The 23779-nt window shown below is 41.0% G+C and overlaps 2 protein-coding genes across 3 annotated transcripts; both read right to left on the reverse strand.

Moving 5' to 3' along the window:
* Positions 1-1637: 1637 nt before the first annotated feature.
* Positions 1638-7381, reverse strand: LOC124217534 (uncharacterized). Of its 2 annotated transcripts, none has more exons than XM_069135625.1 (10): positions 6644-7381; positions 6267-6367; positions 5211-6177; positions 4954-5069; positions 4163-4762; positions 3290-3423; positions 3077-3177; positions 2141-2815; positions 1918-2024; positions 1638-1836 (listed from the first exon to the last, which is right to left on the reverse strand). In XM_069135625.1, the coding sequence occupies exons 3-5, from the start codon at positions 5326-5328 to the stop codon at positions 4667-4669; spliced, it is 330 nt and encodes a 109-aa protein (XP_068991726.1). In that variant the 5' UTR covers positions 5329-6177; positions 6267-6367; positions 6644-7381; the 3' UTR covers positions 1638-1836; positions 1918-2024; positions 2141-2815; positions 3077-3177; positions 3290-3423; positions 4163-4666. The 2 variants fall into 2 exon arrangements, with proteins under 2 accessions (XP_068991726.1, XP_046479264.2); XM_046623308.2 differs by having other exon boundaries at positions 3290-4071.
* Positions 7382-13270: 5889 nt separating this feature from the next.
* LOC124217221 (serine-aspartate repeat-containing protein F) lies at positions 13271-15624 on the reverse strand. The gene is made up of 2 exons (XM_046622617.2): positions 15549-15624; positions 13271-15390 (listed from the first exon to the last, which is right to left on the reverse strand). The coding sequence occupies exons 1-2, from the start codon at positions 15612-15614 to the stop codon at positions 13399-13401; spliced, it is 2058 nt and encodes a 685-aa protein (XP_046478573.1). The 5' UTR covers positions 15615-15624; the 3' UTR covers positions 13271-13398.
* Between the last annotated feature and the right edge of the window lie 8155 nt (positions 15625-23779).

Raw genomic sequence — 23779 nt, forward strand, 5'->3', positions numbered from 1 at the left:
CGAAAATCTGCACATTTTCTTTTACCACTCGTTTGGCAAATTGAGGTTTGAAAATTCAAATTGGAGAAAAATTACCGCCTCGCAAGCTCCTGGCATTATACCGCAAGGTGGTTCGCACGATGTACAGTTCACAGGATTCATTCCGGGCCCGCAATGACCTTCATCCTGGGCACCTACTGTGGGTGAGAATTTATGGATCAGCATTTGGTATAGAAATTTCACTGTATTTTTAACAGACACTCACTCGCGATAATCAGCAGAACCTGTGCAACTAAGACCGAGACTGTCGACGATGCTTTCATTTTGGTATCGATGTGGAAAGTAGGCGCTTTCTCGGCTGACGCGGATTAATATGGCTTCGTTGACGGCGGCTGCTCCTTTAGAAATATATGGAAATAGTCAAGACAGTATCGGCACCAAACCAACAAAACATGTTTATTGTGGCTTTTTACTTCACCGATATGCAAAGACTGCGACATAACTTTAAGATAATACTACGGTTATTTTTTCCGCTTGTAAGGTGTACAGTTGCAAATGCAACTCGGTGACTGAAGCATATTTGTTATCGTTCGATATTTACTTTCAAAATATTTCTGTGTTCTTCTGAAACACCAATTAGGAATCGCATAAACATGTCTGATAAAAATACTTTTATTCAAATAGATGATTATTCGATGCATCATTGATGAGTAAATGCAATTACAAGATAGGTACAAATATTTTCGCGTCCTTGCAAACCGCATGAAAATAAGCTGAATCTATGTTTACATTGTTTCGTTCTCTTACTAACTGCAATCAAGACTGTCACTGATATTCTCGGGTTTTCACTCATCTTTCGTCTCTTCTCAAAGCACGTAAAATCTGACCAAGTATATTTGCTTAGATAAAAAATTATCGGCCTATGTGTTTATCAAAACGTGGAATTTTTCAGCAAGTTACATTTTTACTTTTTCATACGAGATCAGACAATCGCTTTACAAGAATATTATTCAGAAATATACTGACGAGTATGAGATAATTTTAATAACTTTGGCCAACTCGACGTTTGTGTAGGAAGGGCTTGTTCATTGATTTATAGTTCGTAAATTAGTTCCAAGTTAACTTGGAGCTATTTTTAAATGTTTCATTGGTAGAAAATAAGTTCAAGTTTAATAAACAGCGCTCTTTTCACGGGATCGTTGTGAAAAGGGAGGAGAGAAGGCATTCGATAAAGGATGTTGTAGAAATTGCGACGTTTTGTGAATAATAAATAAAGTTATTTACGAATTTCATATAGTTGGTATCATCAAGTCAACTGGAAAAGTTTATTTGAATTCATTATTCAATTTAAGTCGTTTCACCTCTGTCGTCAAAGTTCATCAGAGAAATTCTGGCAACTTTAGTTCATCTAAAAGGTTACGTCTTCCAGAGAACTAAAGACCAGGATTTAACCAGCTGGAGATTTCAGAAATCGACAGAACTAAAAAGGAAACATCTTAAACAAACCGCCAATTTATCTTACGATAAATCAACAAGACTTCTCGCAACGAACCAAATAAATAAATAACCGTAATAAAATAAATTGGAAGATAAAAATTCGGGAGACAACACGTTCCATCGCACGTTCTCCTCTCTCATGAATGACGAATATCGTGGTATAACAATACAGCGAAAGCGATTTTATTAAAAAGTACAATACATTATTTCAGCTGTAAATCCATGTATCAGGAACACACGATACATACTTCGTGAGCGTTAGGAAGGACACTCGCTCTCCGAGACGCAAGTAACGTTACTTTGACTGACTTGGTAGTATCCAAGATCGCACTTGCAAGCGACGTATTGGTCAGAGCAAACCTTTGAACAAAAATGAATGCAAGTGTTGAACGTATACTCTTGTTAAGTCAACGAAATCTTTATTTATAACGACAATTATACCTCTGCGCAAGGCCTCACCCGTCCGCTACAAAGCTCGTTGCACGTCGTACAATTGGAAAGGCTAGAGTTAGGTCCGCAACTAACAGCAGCCTCGGTATTTTTCGTCACTGCGAATCAAACTTGAATTACGTACTTGAATCGATAACGGTTTTGAGTTCCATTCGTCCGAGGTATCGTAAGTGTTTAACATTTGGTAAAAGAATCAAATGAATGGAAAACTTACACAGGAGTATTAGGAACAAACCCGTGACTGCAGACACCAGCAAGGCTAATGTAGCCATCTTGACTCGGGGACGATTTTAATGTCACTGTGTTTTACCGGTTCTAGCGCACTACTTATATGCTTCTTTTAAACGCTGGTCGTAGAATGTCAACATATTATTATTTTGCTAACACGATAACATCGAACGCGCAGCTTTCAGGGACACTTTCGTGAGAGTGGGGATTCATAAATGTTCGTTATAAAATTCAGGGGTAAAAATTTGTGGATTCGATTGTTGGTCATCAATTTTCTGCAACTGTGCCATGAGTTACAGATGTTGCCATGGATTAAATCATGTTACAAGCAGCATGTTTACCAACACTCCAATATTTACAGAGATTGACCCATTGATTCGCCGTTTAGGCATGAGACTTATATCAAAGGACTTCAAAGCAGTTCAAATTGTTATATTTTTCTAGTGCATGTTTATTGTTCTCAAAAGCTATATCCCAGTTATCAGAATAACGTAGTTAATCCTAAGTAGTTTTTAGATGCTCATTGAGTTCCGAAACACCATCAATATCTTCAGCATGTCGCAGTAGAGCAATTATCTCTCGGTACGCAGCAGTTTGCGTTTTCGTAGGGAAGAACATACCCAGAGTCACACTGGCAGTATATATCCTGGCTGCCGCAGGACTGAAACCCAAAATCACGATCATCACAATGATGTGTAAAAAGAAACTCATAATCTTGCACACGCTCTTTAAGATGCATTAAGAGCGTTGGGTGCGGTCGTTAGTTAATGAAATTTATGCTAAGAAGTGTGTTGCCTATAATACAGAAACGGATGATCCATGTTCTGAAATTCCTACAAAAACAAAAAGAGTAAAAAAAATCATTTTCACATCGCTTATTCGACCAACCAATCGTTGAAAATGTAAGTTGATGAAAACTTACGCCTTTGCAATCTCCGCCAAATCCACCACATACTACATTACAAGGTGTACAGTTCCTGGCGTACATTCCGGACCCGCACTCAGATTGACTCTGGGCCCCAACTGCAGATGGTAATTTACAAACAGGCATTCCGTAATAATTGCACCACACGTGATCGAACGATCATGATTCTATTATCAACGAGATTTTCCTGGATTTAGATCAGATACTCACGGACAAAAATTGTCAGAACACCCGCAATTAAGACCAAGAATGCTGACACTGGTTTCATCCTGATATCGATGCGTGAAATGAGCAGTTCCTGAGCTAACGCCGTTTATAGACAGCTCTGTCGGTGTCGACAGTCTCTTTTATAAAGAACAGTACTGTCATTGTTGGAACTACAGTGACGTCAGTCGCATAAAAATATTTATTTCGCCGACACGTATTCACGATTACTTGACTTTTTGCACATGCACCGAGTGTCATAAAGTCTAAACATAATATCACAGCCATTTTTTCCAATGATGGATAATTGCGTGGGCGTCTTAGTTTTCGAAATCTTTTAACCTTCACTAAGTATTATTTTTTACGACACTTTCCAGTGTCGTAAGTGTTTGGCATATATTGCACCAGCCCCTTATGCTATAAGCACGTTTTTACCGACCAAAAAGATAAGACACGATCGTGAAATATAACGACTTTCTAGCAATCTAAGAGTGAATTTTACTCCTATGTTGCAGACTTGATTGCACATCTCACAGGACGAATTCCATCAGGCTTATATGGAAAAAGACATGACTCGAAGATTTCGTATTTGAAGTTGCAAACTGAATCGGTGATCATCGAAAGTCCGTGGCAGCAAAGTAAGTAAGTAATAATTTGCAACTTAAATTTCCGAGATTGTTATCCACGTTGAAATTTTTCACTTTGTTATTTCACCCATGCGATTTAATAATTCCGTTGTCATCGATGACTATTATTCAATTTGAAAATCGTGAGTAAATCCAATTACTCTGCGGACATAAATATCTTAGCTTTATAGTATTGTGATTTGTACGAAAATAACCGAAACATATGTTTATTCACATAGTTTTCGTTCTCCACCTTATTTAGTAACTTCAGGAAAGCGTTGCCCAGTGTCACTTTTATTCGAGGATTCCTGCTCATATCGTGTTATTTCTAAAAACACAATATCACTTATTGGTTGACCTATAGGCACGTATTTTAATTGTCAACCTTTACATTCTCGTCAACATGGACAGCAGTCGATTGAACGTAACCATAAGAAGTGTTATTCACTCTGGTTAAATAGGTTTTCAGCGTATTATTCCGAGTGATGCGGTAGTGATAAGAACACCCTATATTTTCGCAAATTGCACTTTTATCTCATCACACAAGGTCAGATTATCGCATCAACATCCATATAACAGTAAAAAACACATCCGTCAGTATAACATAATTTTAATAAACACAATCAGCGGCTTATATAAACCGAATAGTTGCATGCAAAAAAATTCTTGTAGATTTGAACATAGACATCGCTTCCGCTGAATTCGTAATTCATTTTACATCATGGAAGTCTACTGCATGCGTGGTCGATTATCGTGCTCAATCGCACTTTGCCGGCTTCTTCACGCAATCACCTTTGCTGTTTCGGCAGAATCCAGAATCACAGCTACAGTACATGGGCTTTGCGGAGCATAACTGTAAGAAAAAACAAAAAAAAAAAAAAACAGTGATACCGATTAAGAACGATTTATATTCCGTGGCAATTAGTGCAAGTGTCGGAGTTCAATTTGCAATGTTCACGATGATTCTCATGAAAATAACTTCAACCCGGATAGAGGGGATATGTTTCGAACCAATCATAGAATACCAATTTCAGTAACACTTACCAGCGGACAAGCCATCTTAGTTTCATCGCAACTCTCATTGCACGGTGAGCAGTTTGATGGCGTTGAATGAGGTCCACATAATGGTGCACATGCTTTGGCATCCGCAGGTTTTACAACTGCAGATTGAACAAGAATTGAAAAAATTGTATTCCAATTTTTGGAATGACTTATGCTCCCAAGATATTCAGAACGGTACGAAGTGGTATTGCTGATAATTGTGAGATTGAATTTTCGATGTTAGCACGCAGTTGACTTACCGGTGGCTATCAGAAAGATCCCCGCGATGATAGGAATAAGGAACGTTGATGCCATCATCTCGACTTCGATTCGCCTCGGTTTTGACAATTTTTCGACTTCTGTGAGGTTTACATACATTTTTGGATGAAAAGAGAACACTTGACACGTCTGAATCAACAGGCTTTACCGACAAACGAACATATTTTTGTTATGCCGCGTTTGTCTTTACTGGACTTGTACACCTATCGAGGTAGTTTCGGACAATTGCAAGACTGTTTATATGATCGTCTACCACGATCTACCGTCAACAATGCGTTGGCGGTAATAATATTTTCCTACAAAATATGAGACGTTATATATTTTAGTTACAAGGGTACATCGGGCACATTGAATTATGGTTCCTCAGTGTTGTGGAGAACCCTCACTTCTCGGGTCGAAAGTATCGTTGAAGCTTTGGCTGACTTGGTAGTATCCAGAATCGCACTTACTTGATTTTGTATTTCATCTGACAAGGAAGGTGACTATAAAAACCTGTAAAAAGTGCGGATTCTATCAACGCCAACGTAATCATCTTGACTTTGACGGTCTGTTATTGTCTCTGTAGTTTCCTTTTCCAGTGCAGTACTTATATACCTCTGTTAAACCCCCCATAAAATGACCATCGTTGAAATATTATTTCTGGAAACATTACAGCGTCGAACAAGCAACTTTCAAAGAAAAATCGAAAGTAGCGGGAGCCGTAAATGTTTCTTCGTTTAAATTTGATATTGAATGACTAGATTGATTGTTGGTTCTTTTTTATTCATCGATACAATTTATCACAATTTTAACGCGGTACATATTTTGGACGTAAAAATTTCTCGATTATATTCTCTGTACAACAATTTCCGTCGATTATTTCGCAAGTCAACATTCCGAAGGATTAACGCAGTAGCCATTAGAATTATAAACCATACCCGTAGGGCAGAAACAACCTACTCTGCATACCTGAAAATAAGGAAAATTACAATCAGCCATTTTGTATAATCGATCGCAAAGTGAAATATTCGTACCATAACAATTTCACTTTTACTAACCTGGGAACAAATAGGGTTTGGGTTGAGGCAGGTAGCGTTGCACGTACCGCAAGTTCTGCATTCGGCGCCATAATTGGCGCACGTTTCGTTGCATTGTGCATCTGAAAAGTTTGTTATCAATTATCAATTTCTCCTTCAACAATAATCTATTGTGTAAAAACAGTCTCGTTACAATTGATAGATGTTTATAATATTTTTCGAAAGCACGACGCACCGTTTCGACCTCGACTTCGAACGAAAATTTATGCAAACTTGGATAAAAACTTTGCAAAACAACGAGGGGCATGAGCAGTTCGCGATTCCAGTATCAAAAAAGGTTGAAATTCGCTGCCACTAGTGCCGAGGGATAAGAAGTAACAGGTGAAACGATATCTTACCCGCCAATACGAACGTCGTCAACGCGACTAAGAAGAACACCGTAAACTTGAACATGTTGCTTAGTGCCCCGAACTAGACGGACATCGCACACGAATGCTGCACCAGGCACGATCATTTATATACGTTTCCATATCGGTATTTTCTCTGGTAAAATGGCCAGCCGTTGATCACGTGACACCAGCTGTGTCAACGTTTGATTGTTTAAACGTCCCACAAAAGTTACCATACTGAAAGACGTGTTCGTGAAGATCGCGACTCTAGTCGCGCATATTTTTACTGTATACATTCATTGCACGTAACGATGTGACTCATCCATATTGAAAATTGTATGGCTGGCGATATTTTTATTTTGAATTATAACAAGAGAGAAACGAAACATCAGGTAAAACATATCAATTTGTTTTGTTTTTCCCCTATTCGTGGTTTCCTATTCACCTTCTTCGGTTTGTTTAACCGACATTGAGGAAAATCGAGATTTGTCAGTAGCGTATTGTTACATTTTATTTTCATTTATGTTAATTCGTTTCTTAATTACTTGCTTTTTTGAGGCCAGATGAATTTCTTGCGATTATAATACTTGTTTTATATGTATATATATGTAACATGTAGCAGTTGTAATCAGAATATCACCGATTTGGTATTTTAATCAATACGATTGAAGTACAGTAAATTGGTAAATCTTTCACATTGGATCATCAATTTTCGAGTTCATTATTTTTTCTGCCGTCGGTTTTCAACATTCCGTGATCGGAATGCATTCGCCCTCGTTATTCCGTACGTAATTCTGAGGACAGTAACAACCTATTCGACATTCCTGAAAATTGGAACAATATCATGCCCAGGATGTTTTTAGCTCGAAGATTCGAAGGAACAATTTATCGTTTCGTGGCAAAATTCACGAACCATTGTACAAACTGTATCGAGAGTGTCGCAGGTTCTTTCACACGTTCCGCACATCGTGAACACGGCGCCATTTTTACATCCCGACCTTTGCGCGTCTGGAAATATTATCATTCGATTAATAAAATAACAATGACTGTCTTTACGATGTTTAATTTTAGCAATAATTATTGCAGGCCGCAAACAGTTGGTAAAAATTGGAGTGAGGCGGTTTTTACTTGAAAAATTATGAATCGTAATCGAATATCTATTCGCTTACCCGAAAATGTGAACGTCATTGAAACTAGTAAAAGCACCGTAGCTGTCAACTTCAGCATGTTTACCTTCCAGGGTTTTTCAAACACTGCTTAACGTCTGATAACAATTTTCATTTACATACCTGCATCGAGTTTTTATACTTCTCGTATCTTATACGGCAAGGCTGAAATACATATATTTGCCAAATTGCATATCCGACATCAACATTTGAATTTCTATCTTTATTACGCGTATGCACGATAACAGTTTTACCGTATAATTATCCCGCCAACGTATCTTTTTGCAATTATATGCAGTTTCACGATTGCGTTCACGGTGGAAAAAATTGGTATTCAACAATCCATATTTTGAAAATTACTCGCGATTGCAGAACTTTAACCACTCTTACTCCGTTCATACATAATTCGGAGTCGGTCAAAGCCTCGATAAAATTTGACAAAAATCCATCGAGGAAATTTCCCACGGTCCTTAAACGAGCGGAGGGAAATTTTGGGACGGCCGACCATCGGACAAAATATCATGTCGGCTCGTTGAACAGGAAGAGACGTTTAGCCCCGAGTTTCCGGACGATACTGAAGGCAATAATGGAATTATGAGCATTAATTGAAGACGACCATACGAAGCCAGGCAATTATCCCGTGAAATCCTAGGAAATTCCTCTCTCTCTCTCTCTCTCTCTCTCTCACTCTCTCCTAGGGCTGAAGAGACAAAGTCCGAGACAAAGTGCGGAATGGAAGGAGGAGGAGAGTCGCGTCCACTTTGTCAGCGTAAGCCCTTGTGATCAATTCGGACTACTTCCGAATCCGCGTTTGCTTTTAGCCTAAATGCTATTTGGTCCGCTTGCGAGAATCAGTATTTTTCTTTCGGGTTTCCTCAGACGCGGCGCCTCCCCTCCCCTGTTTTCTCCAAATTGAGTTTCCCGCGGTCAAACGCAATATATTATTGGTCACTTAGCGAAACCGGGACCAAGTTTCCACCCACCTTTATTCCCCCTCCCGAAGCTTTCCATTCACCCGGAATTAACTAAAACGGTGTAACTAATACATGTAAGCGCGACCAAATTAACTTATCAATTAAGTTTCGTCCGCGGAAACGACGTATCCTCTCGATGCGATTATTCCCTCCTTAGAAACTGGATTCCATACTTTGCGCGCTTAGCTGCATAAATATTAAACACCCGTACGAACCGCGAAATGAATATTTCATTCGCAATTACAACGCGCGTCGCATTTCACTTGAAATACATGTATCATTTTTCGCTCACTTAATTTTCTGCAGATCAAAATATTACGTAGAAATATAACAAGATTGTTTTATCATTTCTTTCTTTCTTTCTTATTTTGCAATCATTCCCGCGCTTTTCACCTGTAATAATCATTTTTTTTTACACTAATCGTTAAAGTGGTCGAAAATAAAAGTGGTAATTCTTATATACCGATTTTGCAATTCGCGCCAATAGACACGTCGAGTTTTTTTTTCTCTTTTGGCCTAAAGTCATGTCCGCACACGCGTCATTGATACACCGAAGTCGTAATTGTCTCCGTGTTCTATCCCTCGGGCTGGTAATTTGATTCAAAATACGAACCCCCTGATAGAGGCTAACGATCGTTTAATCTAATATTAGCTTGATTACAATTTTCAGGTCAGCGGGTTAATCGGAATTGGCAATGGGGATCTAACTCCGTTACTGACCCCTTTAAATTCCTTCAGAAACTCTTATACCGCCTCTGAAGAGAAACGGGAACGACTTTGGTTTCATTTTGCGATTGTTGAAAATTTTCAGCAACTACCGCGAATCGATTGTGGGAATAAAAATGTTAAATAGGAGTCAGCGCGCTTGAATCAGGGTTTTTTGTGCAAGTAAAATGAGGAATGACTTTTACTCGTTTTTTTTTTTTTTTTTTTGTTTTGCTAAAATTAAGATCGGAGTCTATTTCTGAATTGTTAAATCTCGTCTCAGAATTTCGTGCACAACGTAACGTTGGATGACTCCGTGTAAGCAACGTGGAAGTTTCCATCTAGGCGTAAGTGACTGGGGTTATAAATAATTTTTAAAAACACGTCGTCTAATCTCTGACTACACGTCACGGACAATAGTTGAAGTACACGACGAAAAAGATCCTTGACGAAAATATCGCTGAAAATTACACGTGCGGTAGATATATCCTCGAGGGTTCGTATACATATACATATGTATAACAGTAGCTAAGCAATATACGACGCTGCAAATCGTGCACAATGGGAAACGTCATCCCCGTGGCATTTGCTGTACCTACGAAGTAAAAATAAAGCTTTACAATAATACAACGGAGGGGGGGGGGGGGGGGGCGGAAAGGCGGGATATATAGAGAAATGCGGAGGCTTAATTACTCGGAAAACTCGGCATGCAATCTCGACGTTCCCCATTGTCTCGCCTCCTATTCATCGGCGGGATCCTCTCCCTCAGGAGGTATCCTTCCTCCCTTTCTCTTCTCCCTCACCCGCCCCGAGCCATCCGGCAGCGTCGTCAGTCGGTGACAGCGGAAAACTCAATTGGCGAAGAGAGAGAGAGAGAGAGACAGAGGGAGGTGAAGGGGGGGGGGGGGGGGGTGGCATCGTATTCGTCCGAATTTCCTCCCCGAGTTTCTCCACGCAGCCCCGGTTTTGTCGACGAGGACGAGCCCTAAACTCGGCGATCAGGAAGCTGGCCCACTGACCCGATCCTTCGTCCAATCAGCGTTCGTGCCGACGGTGAAAATGGGGAAAACCGAGCCTTCCCTCTGCTCATGGGGAAACTTATTTCCCACCAAATTAACCCGCGGACGCTGAACGCCGTAGACGAAATTGCCTATTAGCGACTTTTAACGCGATAGTTCGAACAGAAGTTCGGATCGTTAAGCTTCGCGGACTCGGACGCTAAATTCTTTCCCTTTGTGTCCCTCTGCTTCGACCAAGGTTTCTTAGCACGTTCGCAGTTTTTGCTTGTTTCTCTTTTTATGGGGTCGAAATTATAGATTTTTTTTTTTTTTATCGTGATTCAATTTTCGCGACGGAAGCTTTTATGTTTATTTCAAACGAAATGGAATTGATCGTTTGAGCGAGGCTTGATATGTAAAACTGGAATTAAATACGTTCCGAAACAATAAATTCAAAGAAAGAAAGTTCAGTTCTACGTAACTTCAGAAGAATCGGATTATTGTTCTGATTTATTTATTATACTTTTTTTTTTTTTTTTTTGCTCTGCTTTAATCCCAAAATCGTATCGTTGGTCAGGTTTTAGATGAAATTCGTTGCTTAAAAATTTTCCATTTGTATAAATTCGTTTCGCAGGCTAACTCTCAGCAGTGTTTTGCTAAACATCTTTATAACTGCAGAAACAATTTGTTTCTCTGTAATTCGGAAGTGTGTATACAAGACGGGATTGGAGTTTTCGATCAATTTACTACACGAACTACCTAAACGCTGCTGCAATTTCGGAGGAAAGTCAGTTTTCGCCGTCAGGGATAGCTCGTTATCCATCTATTAACGAGCCCATTATATTATCTGGAAAACTTTAATCAATTCGTAATTACTACTGTGTCTCGTCTCGTCTCGTCGCCTTCGAATAATTCCACATCGACGGGGTGCGAGGCGATAAGATTGCCGCGCGGAGCCCGAATCGCAAAGACAATTCGCAACAGTTAAGCCGGAAAATCATTAGCCGATGATGACACTGGTCTATGAATTCGCTGGCTAAATTTTTTCAAAAATTAATACAACGAGCCCCTGTCGTCTGGCTGGTTATGAATGAATCGTTACGTGCAGTGGAATAATTCCGTTTTGCTAGCGGGGTGAGAGTGTCGTGGAAGTCGAGAGGATTCAAGGGTTAGAAACTTAAATACGGAAGGATTTGACAGGTTGACTCGATTCTTCCCTGTGGCAATCTGATCCGTATTTATTCATCTGTTTGTTTTCCCCTGATGATTATTCCGCGACGATTTTACTCGTGGTAAAATTTTCCCCCTCTTCATGCCGCGGAACAACGAATACGGGAGGAAGAAGAAGGGGCTGAAGAGACGGAACGAGAGGCGGATGCGCCTAGCTTCGAGTCAATCACCGAGATAATAAGAGACTTTGTCTCAGCTGCGGAATGTCGTTTGGATGAAGTTCGGATTTTCGAGGGGAAGTCACAGAGTTTCTAATTATTCTACAAACTGCTGGTGTAGAAGAGTTATTTTCACCTTCGTGGGAGGACATTAGGGTGGTCTTTATTTGGGGGTTGGAAAAATTTTCATTGGGACGACACCCGGATCTGTATCAAAATGTTTTTTAAAAAAATCTGTGTAAAGTTTTATGCTTCGAACAATAAGCTCTGTGAGTTTTTGATGTAAAATACATGTAGTTTTTATAATCAGTTATTTCGTTTTGTATCGTTTTGGCGTAAATTAAGAGACCGATTTGAAATTTGGCAGAAATATATATATATATATATATCAGGGAAAAATAGTTATAAAATTTGGAAATTATCAGGGTTTGTTCCTATCATTACAAGCAACAATTCTCTCTCTCTCTCTATATATAGAGAGATATATTATGAAATTATGATAAAATTTTGAAATTTTCTGGGTTTGTTTCTATCATTATAAGCAGCAGCACTGCCAAGTTTCAAAACGGTCCCTTAATTTATACCAAAGTCGTACGATACAAAATAACTGCGGTTATAAAAACTACATGTATTTTACATTTAAAACTTTCGGAGCTTAGGGACACGTGTTCCAGTTGACTCAGATGCTTCAAACTTTTCACAGATTTATTTTTAATGATTTAGTACAGATCTGGGGCGTGTCTCAACGAAAATTTTTCCGAATCCCAAATAAGGACCGTCCTAGAGGAGATGGACTCGCTGAAACATCGACGATGACAGAGAAAAGAAAAATTCGTCTTTCCAGTTTTATCGAGCCGAGTGCGGTTCGCTTTCCGAACTGAAGTCTGTATCGGATGCCGGCTTTGAGCAATCGTCGGAACCGACGCTCACCGCAAATCGCAAGTCTCCAGACTGCTGACTTTAGTCTGGGCGGTAGCTGCAGGTAGTCCGGAATCGCCATCGTAAACGAGTCCGTCGGGTCCGGCGTTTAGGTAATTCCCGAGCGACGAGATGCGGCTAAACAATTGGTAAGTCAAACAGCTTGACTCGAAAAAGGAAGGGAGAGAGAGAGAGAGAGAGAGAGAGAGGACTGATCAAATATTTGAGGGAGGTAATGCAATCCGTTGGAGAACCAAGAGCTTGGACGGAATTTACGGGGCCGTAGATATACCAGGTCTACTTACCCTGCTTCATCGGAATACCGAATGTTTGCCAAATTTCTTTCGCGAGCGTGGAACAGCTTTTTCTTTGAAAATTATTTGCGACGTGTTTCGTCTTTGATTTGTACATAAAAATGTGTTATTTATTTTGAGAATAATCGTTACATTGGCCCTTTGACCGTAGTTAGTACAAAATTTTATATTATATACTTATTGTAGGATTTGTTGGTAGGTATGATGGCTCGGATTTTCATCCTGATTCAGAAGTTGATTCTGTTTCGGATGCCGACTCCAATTTTGCCGCTGATTCATATACGGATTCTGATTTCACTGTTTATATTAATTTCAACTCTGATTCAGCATTTGATTCTAATTCGGATTTTGAATCGTCGATTGATTTTGATGGTTCTGTTGCTTCTGATTTCGAATCTGATCCATCATTTGATTCTGATTTTCCTTTTGATTCTAATTTTGATTTTGAATCGTCAGTTGATTTTGATGGTTCCGTTGTTCCTGATTTCGAATCTGATCCATCATTTGATTCTGATTTTCCTTTTGATTCTAATTTTGATTTTGAATCGTCAGTTGATTTTGATGGTTCCGTTGTTCCTGATTTCGAATCTGATCCATCATTTGATTTTGACGGTTCGGTTGTTTCTGATTTCGAATCTGATCCGTCATTTGATTTTACTTTTGATTCTAATGTTGATTTTGTATCGTCAATTGAGTTTACTTTTGATTCCAATGTTGATTTTACATCGTCGATTGAGTTTACTTTTGATTCTAATGTTGATTTTGAATCGTCAATTGATTTTGATGGTTCCGTTGTTCCTGATTTCGAATCTGATCCATCATTTGATTTTGACGGTTCGGTTGTTTTTGATTTCGAATCTGATCCGTCATTTGATTTTACTTTTGATTCTAATGTTGATTTTGTATCGTCAATTGAGTTTACTTTTGATTCTAATGTTGATTTTGCATCGTCGATTGAGTTTACTTTTGATTCTAATGTTGATTTTGTATCGTCAATTGAGTTTACTTTTGATTCTAATGTTGATTTTGCATCGTCGATTGAGTTTACTTTTGATTCTAATGTTGATTTTGTATCGTCAATTGAGTTTACTTTTGATTCTAATGTTGATTTTGCATCGTCGATTGAGTTTACTTTTGATTCTAATGTTGATTTTGCATCGTCAATTGAGTTTACTTTTGATTCTAATGTTGATTTTGCATCGTCGATTGAATTTACTTTTGATTCTAATGTTGATTTTGCATCGTCAATTGAATTTACTTTTGATTCTAATGTTGATTTTGCATCGTCAATTGAATTTACTTTTGATTCTAATGTTGATTTTGTATCATCAATTGATTTTGACGGTCCGGTTGTGTCTGATTTCGATTTTGATCCATCATTTGATTTTACTTTTGATTCTAATGTTGATTTTGCATCGTCAATTGATTTTGACGGTCCGGTTGTGTCTGATTTTGAATTTGTTCCACTATTTGATTCTGATTTTCCTTTTGATCCTGATTTCGATTCTGAATCACAAGTTGATTCTGATTTGTCTTTTGATCCTTCTGATCCAGCATTTGATTCTGATTTGTCTTTTGATCCTGATTTCGTTTCTGGTCCTGCGGTTGATTCTGAATTTGATTCTGATTCCGATTCTGGTGTACCGGTTGATTCTGGTCCTGATTTGGATTCCGACTCCGATTTTCTTTCAGATTTTGATCCTTTTTTCGCTTCTGATCCAGCATTTGATTCTGATTTGTCTTTTGATCCTGATTTCGTTTCTGGTCCTGCGGTTGATTCTGAATTTGATCCTGATTCCGATTCTGATTTACCGGTTGATTCTGGTCCTGATTTGGATTCCGATTCCGATTCCGTTTCAGATTCTGATTCTGTTTTCGATTCTGGTCCTGCGGTTGATTCTGAATTTGATCCTGATTCCGATTCTGATTTAGCGGTTGATTCTGGTCCTGATTTAGATTCCGACTCCGATTTTGTTTCAGATTCTGATTCTGTTTTCGATTCTGGTCCTGCGGTTGATTCTGAATTTGATTCTGATTCCGATTCTGATTTAGCGGTTGATTCTGGTCCTGATTTGGATTCCGACTCCGATTTTGTTTCAGATTCTGATTCTGTTTTCGATTCTGGTCCTGCGGTTGATTCTGAATTTGATTCTGATTCTGATTGTGACTGTGATTCTGACGCAGCATCCCCACACGTAGGACAAGAGCTTTTCGAAACGCAGTAAGTGCTGTTTTCGTACGGGAGGTAGTATCCAGATTCGCATATGCAGAAGCTTCCCCCTTCTACGCAATACTATAAAAATCATGAAAGAAATGATTGTTGTAAAAATTACACCATCAAAATATCGTAACCCACTATCAACATTATCTGTGTCATCGAGCAACGTAATTTAGTTTTTTGGAAATTTAGTCCATTACGAGAAAAAGATAATCAAACACAATCAAACTCACATCCGGACACGCTCTGGTTTTAACGTTACAGATCGGACTACATGGTGCGCAATTAGTAGTCGTCATATGAGCTCCACATTTGGTTTCAGTAGCGGAGCACGAAGCTGAAAAATAGTTAATTAAAAATGAGAATTTTTATCACCGTTAATCTGCGGTAAAGCTGTAGGTGGACACAAGCATATAATGTAACTTCATTCATTTTAAAATAAAAAGTTCTCCGAAAAAATAAAGCAATCCTGGAGAAAATAATTTCTACGATTTTCTACGAATTTTTATGGAATTTGGGACATCTACAATTTTGTACGATAAATTGTAAATATGCATAGTTTCTCATAAAGACTTGCGAATTTTCATGAAAAGTTGTATTTTTTGAGTAAAAATTTCTTACGAAATAATACGAAATGTTAAAATTTGCCTAAAATTTCGTAGTAGTAAAAATTTTCGTGGGGAAAATTTGTATTTTTAAAAAAATAATAGTGGTTGATGCAGCAATACATACATGTTTGAATCTACCTTCATGTTCCAGGAAATTTAGGATAAATAAGCGCAAGTGCAGGTAGAACAAAGGAACACGGATATCGTGGAAAATTTAATTTTTACGAACACTAGAAAGTTGTACTTACGAAGAAGAAAAAGTAGGGCCACGACAGCAGAAGCAAATAGAGTTCCTTTCATTTTGAACCGATAAGGTACGATACTTGTATCTGGTAAAATTTAAAGGAATAACGCGGTATTTATTGAATTCCCTTGACCACGTGTCGACAATCCGATAAACTGCGTCAAGGCATTTTAAATATTTATTCAGCTATATCCACATGCCTATCTTTCTAAATGTCGTCATTGATAATATTTTTGTTATCTCTTAAGCTTGTGACATATTTATACTGCATACAAATGGCGCGCATTAATCTGTCATTGAACGTGTCGAGGTTTTCCTACGTAGGTTCAAACTAAACTAAATCTCACCTTACCGATTGATTACCACAACATTATACATGTATTGATAAATTTCTCGACTTTATCTTGGATTATGTGTAAAATTTTCTCGGTCTCCAAGGTCACAATGAAGAGGGGAAGTCAAATTTTACATTTCGACTCTGAGGGGGGTCTTCTTCGGAAAACTAAAAATTGTTTATTGATTTAAAACTGGGATTAAGTTGTAGCACAATATTCTCCATGACACATTGTAACGGCGTGCAAATATCGTACATTACATTGTTTCTCGTTGGACGTATGCAGGTTTTTGTACGTACAAGTCAAAGCTCAACAAAACAACCTGTAGGCTACATTTTTTCGCCAAAATTTGTAGAGCGAGTGTGAAATGTATGAAAAAGTGACGCGCAAAACCGTGTCGAGAAAGAAACCAAAAAAAAGAGAGAGTGAGAGAGAGAGAAAAAACTTGGCAAATTAATAATCAACGGAAATTCAGGGTAACGAACGGTGGTTAAGGAAACGTGAAATCGAAAAGGCACCTTCGCGCTGCTGCAGACAACGGGCACAAAACGAGGAGGGTGGCTCGCTTCCACAGGCGGGAGAGCCTTGATTCAATTAGATGTTTCAGCGGTGTGTAAAAAATGATCAATTCAAACAGCGCGTACATCGTTTCGACACTGGCTGCACACACGAGCTCAAGGTTGAGGGAGCACGAGGCACGGACACCCTCGAATGTAACACGCGGAGCCGATCGCGACACGTGTGCTTTCGCCCACCGACGGCATCATCCCCTGGTCCGTTGCCTTTAAAACCGAAGAGAGCATATACGGGGGTCCGTTCACTCTCGAGTCCGGCATTTGTTTAATTGAGGACCAATATGGCCGACGAACCGGGAAGGCGGGCCCTTGGCAAACAGGCATCACGTGGTCAAGGGCCGGTCGAAAATTCGGCCTGAAAGAAGCTACGATAGTCGAGAAGAATATATCCGCAACGATTGTCTTCCGGGGTTGCAACAGTGGCGAAAACCCCCCAGGGGGTGAAGTTTCGTGTTTGTGTTGCTCCGCTTTCCGGGGGTGCGGATCGCGTCCCGCGAACGGTAACCTTTTCCTAAAATCATACGTGGAGGCTTAGGGAAACGGAGGAAACGGCAAACATTGCATTAAGTAGGCAGATACCCGACCACCCCCACCTACATGTTACTTCTGCATACATGCCGCGCGGATAGGCATCGGTGCGATGTACGTATTTCCGTCTTCTGCCCGTACTCGTATAGCCACAGCCGCTAGCTGCATGCACGCTTCGCTCGGCTCAGTTCGTTCGCATCGCGGGGCAATCCTAACAGATTTAACAACCTCAAGTATAAGTTCCGACCTGCACACCCATCCAACCCCGGACCGCAAACACGGATCCGCGGAAGGCTGATATGATAATTTACTAAAATGTAAATATAGGTACTCGTGTAGCGTATGAATATTCAATTAGCGGGAATAGGCACCCCTGATTTAACCACATCTCGAGGGAAACGTGTACACGGATACAGGGAAAAAACATGGACAGCTTTTCGATACTCATGAAATCAATCGTAACATCGTCTTTGGCACATCTGAGCCAATTCGACTTGCTCAACCACCGATGCTCCAGAAACGTGAACGGACTTCGAATCCAGGCTTGGAGCGAAAGCGGAGAAACGATCGTTAAGGTATCCGTGAATTTCGATCGAGCGAAAACCGAAGTCAGTATTCCGTCGCACCTCGTCCGTGAAACTACGGAGTAAACTCATTGTCAGTGTCACCGATCGATTTCTCAAACACGGTACGAGTCGTAGCGTTACTGGAATATCAACATCGGACAGAGACGCGGGACAAAGTACGGAATAAGGTATACCCGACGGCTGGTTAACGATGCAAGTGTTTTGATCGTGCGACTACAGCTATGGTTGGCTGTACAAGTGCTTTTTGCAGAATTGGAAAGGCTAATTCGGAGAATATTTTTTCGCGCGCGTGATATTTGCGATGCGCGTCTTTTCAACGGCTTTAACCGTGTTGAAAGCTGACGTGAAGAGGATGAAGAGAAAAGAAACAAAAGGTTTCGGGGATGAATATCTCTTTTGGTAAACTCCCGCCTCTGACCTGTGACCTCGTGCGCCCGTTCGGTATTCATGCGAGAGAATAACCTCTCTATTGAGCAGCCTCTCTCTCTGTCTCTCTTTCTGGCGTACAAGGGTTCGCGGAAAGGATATGAACGGCTCAAAAGGGCAACCCTGCAGCGAAGGAAAGAAGGAAGGATGGGTGGATGGATGTACGTATGTACGGCAGGGACTTTTTACCGGGCAAAAATTTGACGGTAAAGCAAAGCAAAGCAAAGCGGAGCAAAGCATAGAAGGGCAAAGCAAACCCCAAACCAAAGCCTGTTTTAATCCTTCGACATCTGCAGCTGGGCTGAATCGGGCGGCGGGTTATTCGTTCGTTCATTCGTTCTGAAGGCGGTAGCAGCACTCGCCTGCCGCAAATGAAAAGATCCACGAAACCGGTGTGTGTACGGAGAACCAAGGGAAGATCATTTCATTCCATTCCATTCCATTCCATATTTTCGAGGGTACTTCGCGCCGGTAACAAAACTCGAGTGGGATTGTACCGAAAAATGATCATTATTTATACCTCTCGGAGTGTCGGTGGAGCCCTTTGTGAAGACTCGAGTGGCCAGCGTGCGCCCTGTCGGAAAATAAGACTATAAAACACAATAATAATAATAATAATAATAATAATGATAATAATAAATATGAAATTTGTTCGGGACGATTTCCCCCGTGAATCCCGGAATCCTCTTCTCCTCGACTTGTCCGACGAGTGCCTTATTAGTGCCCCAATACTTGTACCCTGCAAGCCTCTCACTGCCCTCGTAACGGTGTTGTTCGAGTGATTTCTCGCCGGTTCGTTTCCGCGGCAGTGCTGATCCTCAAGTCAATCGGAAAAACTATTCAGCTGTTCACGCGTCTCTTTTGTGCGAAGTTAATACACCGTGACGAACGGTAACCACTCGATGATAAACGCATGGGTTCAGAAAGTAACAAGCCTGTAGTCGAGGTAAGGGTGCGGTGACAATTGGATGCTGGAATCCGAAACGGAGTCTCGCCACGGGACGTCGGACCTTGCTGGAAGGAGCCCTGAAGAAGGTAGTAACACACAAAAACGATATTTAACTCTGTAGTACGTCACGCATATATTGCATAAACGTACGGACAACCCTGATATCGGTATGAAAAAAGGGGAGTCAGCTTGATTTTTGTTGGAATGAATTTACAACCGCGCATTATAAGCGCGTATGCAGATGGGCACGGCGGCAATCAGTTGCTTCTACATCTGGTCGCCCGGGGCTTCGGGGTATAATAATAACACATCATCGTTTCGACCAACGGCGCTCGCGCCCCCAAGCCACGTGCGAAATGGAGATCCGTCGAAAGTATCGCGTACTTTGAATACTTGATGATTATTATTCATGCTCTGTATAATCCCTGGTGGTCACTGCAGTCCGCCATTGCTTTCGATGTGGTGTTCGAAGTCGTTCTTGACGTTCTTCCGCCGCTACACTACTCGCACGGTGTAGAATGGATGCAGAATTTTCACTTCGGAATCTTCGTTCGCGAACGAAGTTCGTCAGTTTGATTCAGGTTTTTCGGTATTGCGAGCACTAGGCGTTGGCGTATCCGTATCGATCGACTTCTCATTCAATATCGTAGCGAGGTCCTCGTTCTCTCCACCCTTGAACAAAGGGCGAGTAACGGATATGATTAGCGTCTAGCCGTACACGGGCATTACTCCGCCTCTCTATGCATGCACCAGAACCCCACCGCCTCGATGGAATATGGATTCGGGCTTGAGCCAAACCTTCGTCTCTCTGGCTCTTCTATTGTACAAGTTTGCCAACTCAATAACGGCACGTGCTGTTATCAATATGCCAGGAGGTCGGTGGATAGGTGCAGAACAGAGTTTATCTGATCTGATCGGAGTCACAGCGTGTCGGCTTGCCGGAGATTTTATCGATGAAACGACATTACCTACCATTTTAAACCAACGTTCTTCTGGACCCAATTTTACCGTTAGTCTTACTTCGATTGGTGTTTCGAGAATTCGACGGACATCGTCCATCGAGAACAGCACTTCTCTGGTCTTGAAATCAAGGTCCTTGACAAAGGACGATACATTTCTCTGTATCTTATAACACGTAGTGCATTTCTTTCCCTGTATACACTTGGAGGAGATTGATTGTAAGGGTGTCAACTTGAGGCGAACGTTTTGCAGCCTGGTTCAAGGACACGATAAAACGTGTGACGTCTACGCTGAGTGGATGTTTAAACTCCTGTTACGTTTACCGGAGATTATATACGTAGTACGCACAAAGGAGATGAACGAGGAATAGAGAAGGTATGAAGTGTAAGCCGGGCATTGTCTCGCCGCGCGATACCCGAATGGGGATTATCCGCGCATTGACGAGAGAGAGAGAGAGAGAGAGAGAGAGGAGGAAGGCAGACCCGTCGGGACGCGATAACACGAGAATTCGAAGCTCAAAGGGTTATGAGTTCCCATGACAGTTTTCAATAGCCGATAGAAGAAATTCTAAATTGCCACTCTCTCATTCGAGCGTAACAAATCCTGCAACCCTCGCAAAACCCGCTCGCCGTGATGCCACCAACGAATCATACACTGTATTCGACGGAATGAAAAGCTCCTCCCTCTTAAAAAACACTCGTTAAAAAGCTTCTCCCCAATCCGTTCGACTGGAACGAAAATATTTACGGCTCGGATGCTCCGCGGATTTAACTCGATGCATGGTCACTGTTTTTAAAATGACGGCTTAGAGTCTTCCGCACACGTCACCGTCGATCAGTTTCCGTCAATTTTCACCCAAGAGAACGCGTTCGCATATGAGCGAACGAACGAGGATCTAGACCGTGATAAAATCCTGATCCGCAGGGTAGCGTTGACCCTCCTCGGTACAAAATTACCTGCCCTACCTGCCGCGACCAATTTCGGGTTCCTTTTTTTTTACCGTCTCCCCATTTTTTCGAGGGAATGGTAACAGAGGTCGACCCTTCGGGACCGCAGACACGGGGTTAACAAGGAGCATTTATCGCAACGCCGGGCAGTCGCGACGACGACCTGCTGCATAGCTCTAGTTGAACGTACAGCCCATTTAAACAAGGTCCGCAACGGAATAATAACAATTTTCCAATTAGGTGTGCGACAGCATGTACGTACGTATGTACGAGTACCACACAAGGTGGATTCACCGGCGGAGCGAAACGAGCTCTCTCTCTCTATCTCTTTCCCTCGCTCTCTCTCTCGGTGCTTCGCAGACTCGTTGCGGAGCCGGACCGGTAACCATGCAAATCGTCTTTTACCCCTGTCTGCACCCCGGTTTACAATGTGGTCACCCAGGCGTCATCGCACCTTATTCATTGTGCCCCAAATTGCTCGCGATTGTTGCATTTTAACTGTTCGAAAGTTCGGGACAATGGGCGTTGAACCTCGGTTTACGCGGACCAGTTCACCCCGAGTCCGAAGACCATGAGACCATGGATATGTGAGCATGTTTCCTCGCAGTTTCGCCTGTCTGACAGGCGTCAAAGCGTTTCGCTACCCCTCGTCGATTAGCGCTGATCAATTCCACCGTTTCTCCTCTTGCATTTTTTTCAAATCCGTCATCGATATCCAGTCGAGGAACGGAGCTTGCAAGCGCAGCGGAACGAATGATCGATAGCGCGATACTGCCGGTGGGCGTTACGATCAAATTGAAAATCACTTAGGTTGTGAGCTGGTTATATTGAGTATTCGTACCGGTGCATCGGGATGTGCTTGGGCTGTAGATAATGTTTATGGAGGCAATATCAGCCTTTTAATAAATCACGTCCCGGGGTAATCAGGTTACCGGCAACGCCTGCTAGTCGCGAGAATATCCCTCCGTGCAGACCGTACGACGGAGGGTTGCCCGAAGACAAATATTAGTTTGTAATATTTTCTCCCAACGAATGTTGGGCACTCGACGTATATATTAAGTGTATGAGGTGGAGAAAAATCACGTGATCGGTATTAACGACGTTACCCACTGTACAAACATTGTAGTACACGTGTTTTTGAAATATCGACGGTACGTTCGATCATCCGTGAATACGATACGGCTGTTTGAATTCCCATTACCTCATTCGGCTGAAAAAATATACTGAGACACTGCAAATTCTTGTTGACATTAATTTATCCGATTCTTTGTCAGTAAAGTAAATGTTTTTTTTTTTTTTTACCAGTTTGAAATTCCGATTGCGGAGTCGCACATGAATCCAGAGTGTTGTTGAAAATCTTCGTTGAAGCAGTATAAACCATCTGCTTCTTTGCTTGTTATGCGGCGCAAGAATAAATATTTGAAGTATTCAACTCTCCGATCTGTTCGAGTCAACTGAATCAACCTGTAGCTCGTAACGTGCCAATTGCATCGTTCTCTTTGTTTTTCATCCAAGTTTCAGATGAAGCCGATTGTTCATTAGCGCGGCGAAATTTGATTCAAAAATTTATTGCTAAATAATATAGTAAATTTTCCAAGTCTGTGAAACTCGTCTATTATTTCGTTTAAAAGATTTCTCGATCGTTACCTGGAGTTATTTTACACTAGATATAAACTTATTTCACTGACAATTATCAAACTAATTGACGACGGAACACTGCAGTATTATCATGCTTCAAAACCATATCATGGTTTGCAAAAATTTTCAAATTTTTCGCCCATTAAAAGTACGTCTTGTCACAGTCGTGTTTCTTCGATTCTTAACATCTGTATCACGTGTCACCAAGTTCAGTGGGACCCGATCGAATTACTTCTGAGCGAAATCCTCGGAGGTGCAGTAGACCCTCATAGAATAAACGAGTGGCATTAAATCAGGGGTAGCAATCCGAGCTAAGGCAACAGGTTTTGAACCTTCGAAGGGTGGTGCAGCAGGCTCGTCGAGTTTTCACGGTAAAATTAAGACGCGGGATGAATTTTGATGTGAGTATTGTGAGAACGTACCGGGTATTTGTTTTCTTCTCCTTCTCTCTCTCTCTCTCTCTTTTCCTATCCAACATTTATTCTAATCATGAAAATGGTCATTTTTTTTAACCCTAAAGTCGTATTCTAAAAGCTCTTCGACCCAGACAGTCCGCAGTCGTGAAACCTTGCCTGAAACAAATTCCTTTATTTGTTTTACTTTTTGAAACTTGATCCTTGCATTTCGAGAGACAAACAGACGGACCCGCCGACACGAGAGATCCAAA

This window comes from Neodiprion pinetum, chromosome 4 (assembly GCF_021155775.2).
Source record: "Neodiprion pinetum isolate iyNeoPine1 chromosome 4, iyNeoPine1.2, whole genome shotgun sequence".
Taxonomy (NCBI): Eukaryota; Metazoa; Arthropoda; class Insecta; order Hymenoptera; family Diprionidae; genus Neodiprion; species Neodiprion pinetum.